This window comes from Loxodonta africana, chromosome 7 (genome assembly GCF_030014295.1).
Source record: "Loxodonta africana isolate mLoxAfr1 chromosome 7, mLoxAfr1.hap2, whole genome shotgun sequence".
In the NCBI taxonomy this organism is placed as follows: domain Eukaryota; kingdom Metazoa; phylum Chordata; class Mammalia; order Proboscidea; family Elephantidae; genus Loxodonta; species Loxodonta africana.
This window is the reverse complement of record NC_087348.1, coordinates 27,107,801-27,111,688: the sequence shown is the minus strand read 5'-3', so window position 1 is coordinate 27,111,688 and position 3,888 is coordinate 27,107,801. Positions and strand designations below refer to the sequence as shown.

At 34.7% G+C, this 3,888-nt stretch overlaps 1 protein-coding gene across 1 annotated transcript; it reads left to right on the top strand.

Annotated features, from left to right (window-relative positions):
• Positions 1 to 630: 630 nt before the first annotated feature.
• Positions 631 to 2,413, top strand: LOC100659794 (olfactory receptor 5D18). The gene has a single exon (XM_003423486.3). It carries the CDS (start codon positions 1,398 to 1,400, stop codon positions 2,349 to 2,351), a length of 954 nt encoding a protein of 317 aa, XP_003423534.2. The 5' UTR covers positions 631 to 1,397; the 3' UTR covers positions 2,352 to 2,413.
• The last annotated feature ends 1,475 nt before the right edge of the window (positions 2,414 to 3,888 follow it).

Genomic DNA, 3,888 nt, shown 5'->3' with positions numbered 1-3,888 from the left:
GAGCATTAACAAAGGAAGTGTATTAGTAGATAGATAAATAAGATGGACATCTATCTACTAATACACTTCCTTTGTGTCTAGGGTAGAGAAATAGATACATAGCTAGGGATCATAGGCTGGTCTTTATCTGCATGTCACTGTGAAAGCCAAGGCTTCTTCTGGCTTCTGTTATCTTGCCTCTAGAATAAGGATGTAGACTAGATAATCTTTATCATCTGTTCTAATTTTTTTTTTTTTTTTTTTTTTATTCCTCAAGAAATGAGGAAGAATTGAATACTAGGACTCCTTTGATTTGGAGAATATTAAAAAAAAAAATTGTCCGCCGGTCAACTTGGAATCATGGCGACCCCATGTGTAAGAGTAGAGGTGTGCTCCAAAAAGTTTTCAATAGCTGATTCTTCAAAAGTATATCACCAGTTGTTTTCTCAGTGGTTCCTCTAGGTGGACTAGAACCTCCAAACTTTTGGTTTCCTGCCGTGTGCATTAACCATTGGCACCACACAGGCTATTAAAAAATAATTAAGATTTATTTCAATATCAGATTTACTGTGTCAGAACAAAAAGCAAAGTTTAGAGTACTATACAAAATTAACAATAAAAACAGAAATGGGAAGTGTTAAGGCTGTCTATTGTTTATAAGCATGGTGTATAAATGTGAAATAACAAATAAAATAATTTAGACTTTCCTATTTTTTATTATTGACTGTAGAGCTGACATAACCTGTCACTGCCTCAGGCTAAGCTTGTCTTTTATGAACTTAAAGCATTGAAGGAGGACTGGAAGTGTTATGTGAAAATTTTATTTAAAATTATCATATAATCTTTAAATCTCATTTTTATATATTAGTAAGTACTAAGAATTAAAGTTGAGAACTTAAGCAAAATTCAGTTTAATGGTTTTATTTGTTTTTCTTAAGAAAATTAAAAAAAAAGGATGGTTATCATGTTTTAAAATTTTAGAAGTTTATCAAACCTTGGAGCCCTGTTGGTGCAGTGGTTAAGAGCTACAGCATACTACGGCTGGTAACCAAAAAAGTCAGCAGTTCCAATCCATCATCCACTCCTTGAAAACAATATGGGACAAAAAAAAAAAAAAAAGCCCATTGCTGTCTAGTCCATTCTGACCCAGAGCGGCCCTATAGGATAGAGTAGAACTGTCCCATAAGATTTCCACTGAGCAGATGGTGGATTTGAACTGCGAATCTTTTGGTTAGCCATCAAAAGCTTAACCACTGGCATACCTTGGTTAATAAACAAATACAGAGATTCGGAAAAAGATATCTTTTCCAGTTTTGGCAAGAGATAGTTGACTAAGCTTCCTATATCCTTACTCTCTTTAATATATATGTATATTTTCATTTCCAGGACTGACTTTCAGATTTTGACAAACAGAAGCCATGCTATTGTCAGACAGAAATAAAAGTGGGGCCACTTTCACCCTTTTAGGTTTCTCAGATTACCCAGAACTGCAGGTTCCTCTTTTCTTGGTATTTCTGGCCATCTACAGTGTCACTGTTGTAGGGAATCTTGGAATGATTATAATCATTAAAATTAATCCCATACTGCACACCCCCATGTACTTTTTCCTCAGCCACCTGTCATTCATGGATTTCTGCTATTCTTCCATCGTTGCTCCCAAAATGCTGAGGAACCTAGTTGTAGAAGACAGAACCATTTCATTTTTAGGATGTGTAGTTCAATTCTTTTTCTTTTGTACCTTTGTGGTGACTGAAAACTTTTTATTAGCTGTAATGGCCTATGACCGCTTTGTAGCCATTTGCAACCCTCTGCTCTACACAGTTACCATGTCCCAGGGACTCTGTGCTATGCTGGTGGTCAGATCATATGCATGGGGAGTAGGGTGTTCCTTGATACTCACATGCTCTGCTTTGAAATTGTCTTTTCGTGGTCCCAATACAATCAATCACTTCTTCTGTGAGTTCTCCTCACTTCTGTCTCTGTCTTGCTCTGATACTTCTCTAAGCCAGTTGCTGCTTTTCATCGTTGTTACTTTTAATGAGGTGAGTACATTACTCATCATTCTCACTTCTTATGTGTTTATCGTTGTCACCATCTTAAAAATGCATTCAGTCAGTGGTCGTCGTAAGGCATTCTCTACCTGTGCCTCTCATCTGTCTGCTATCATGATCTTCCATGGCACCATCCTCTTCCTCTATTGTGTGCCCAACTCCAAAAACTCCAGGCACACCGTCAAAGTAGCCTCTGTGTTTTACACAGTGGTGATCCCCATGTTGAATCCCTTGATCTACAGCCTGAGGAATAAGGATGTCAAGAATACAGTCAGCAAGATAATGGACACTAAAATCTTTTCTCATTGCGTGTTATTTTAGTAGGATTTTTCCTTAACTTGTAAGTAAGGAGTGTCCATAAAGATGTTTTTTAAAGATATCAATAAAATTAATAGTTAATATTGTACAGTGGTGAGGAAGTGAATTTTTGGTTCAAAGATGTTAAACTTGGTTTTATCTCTTAAGGACAAAGACCAGCAATCTATCTCATCTTTAGTTTTAAATCTATGAAATTGTGATAACATGAGGTAACTCATAATCCGTTAAAAAAAAATTAAGGCCAAAAGGTAATATAGATATCATCTGAGACACTTTGCTTAATTGAATAAACATTAATTCCATCCTTCTTTCTTATAGGATACCTGGAGTATAGTAGTTTCTCAATAAAAACATTTTGTTGTTGTTGTTATTTGTTTTTTTCTTGGAAGTCTACAAACTGTAGTAAAGATAAGACCTAGGCCTTGCTCTCATAGAATGCATAATCTCATGGTGATGTTGGGCAATAAAGAAATTGCCTATGGTATCATGGAAGGTTTGGGGCAAGGAATAGTTTGAATCCATTCAAGAACATTAGAAATACCTCTTCATTAAAGAGGCATTATTTGAAGTTGGCCTGGAAAATAGGCAGGATTTTAGAAGACATATTTCAGTGAAGAATCAGTGAAGAGGGCATTTTATTCAGGAGAGACTAGAACAAACAAACTCAAGGAAATGAGAATGTAATATTAAGTCAATCAATTATAAAGTGAATGCTGTACAATGTGTGTGTCTATCTGTGTGTGTGTGTGTGTGTGTATGTGATATATTATGTACAGGTTACTTTGGCATGTATGCAGAGTTCAGTAAATATAGTCTATATCCTGAACTTGTTTTCAAAGGAGCTCCTGTGAGACAGAATAAGTGTGATAGGCTGCTCTAGAGGCATAGAAATGGATCTCAGAAAACCAGCGTATGCAAAAGATAGGGACAATGGATGCCTTCCCAATTTGTTTTTCATGCTATTATTTTGGCCACCCAGCCATCACAAATATTATATATACTTCATTTATTCATTTTTATATGTATTTTTGGATCACAGACGTAATTACTGAATCCTTCTCAACAGAAATCTCACCCAGCATAAAAAAAAAAAAAAAATCAAGAGCAGTATTTGGAGTTGGGAAACATGTTTCACAGTAATTGCCTATATAAACTTATTCAAAATAAAATGAAAAAGCAGCAGTCTTTTGCATCTAGACATATATAATTCAGCAAATTCAAATTATTAGGTATATCTTTTTTTAATAATTTTTCTTGACTAACTTGCACATTCTTCTCCTTTCTCTAGTCAACATGTCTAGATAAAATTCCAAATAAAACAGCAATATAGTGGGAGAAACAGGTGTTTTAGTGAGGGAGAAAAAATTAATTTGTGGAATAATTTTTTTTTTTTTATGGCTCAAGAAATTGTTTGGAAGAGCCATGTGATTTTGAACTTATGATTATTATTCAAGTTTTTAATGTTTAGTTCTTGTGCATTTTTTGTAAGAAATTTATTGATTGTTATTTTTTGTTTTCTTGATTAGTGCCAGTATTGTTC

Bases quoted from the DNA above. Each gene is read 5' to 3' on its own strand.
- LOC100659794 (XM_003423486.3), top strand. From the start codon at position 1,398: ATGCTATTGTCAGACAGAAATAAAAGTGGGGCCACTTTCACCCTTTTA.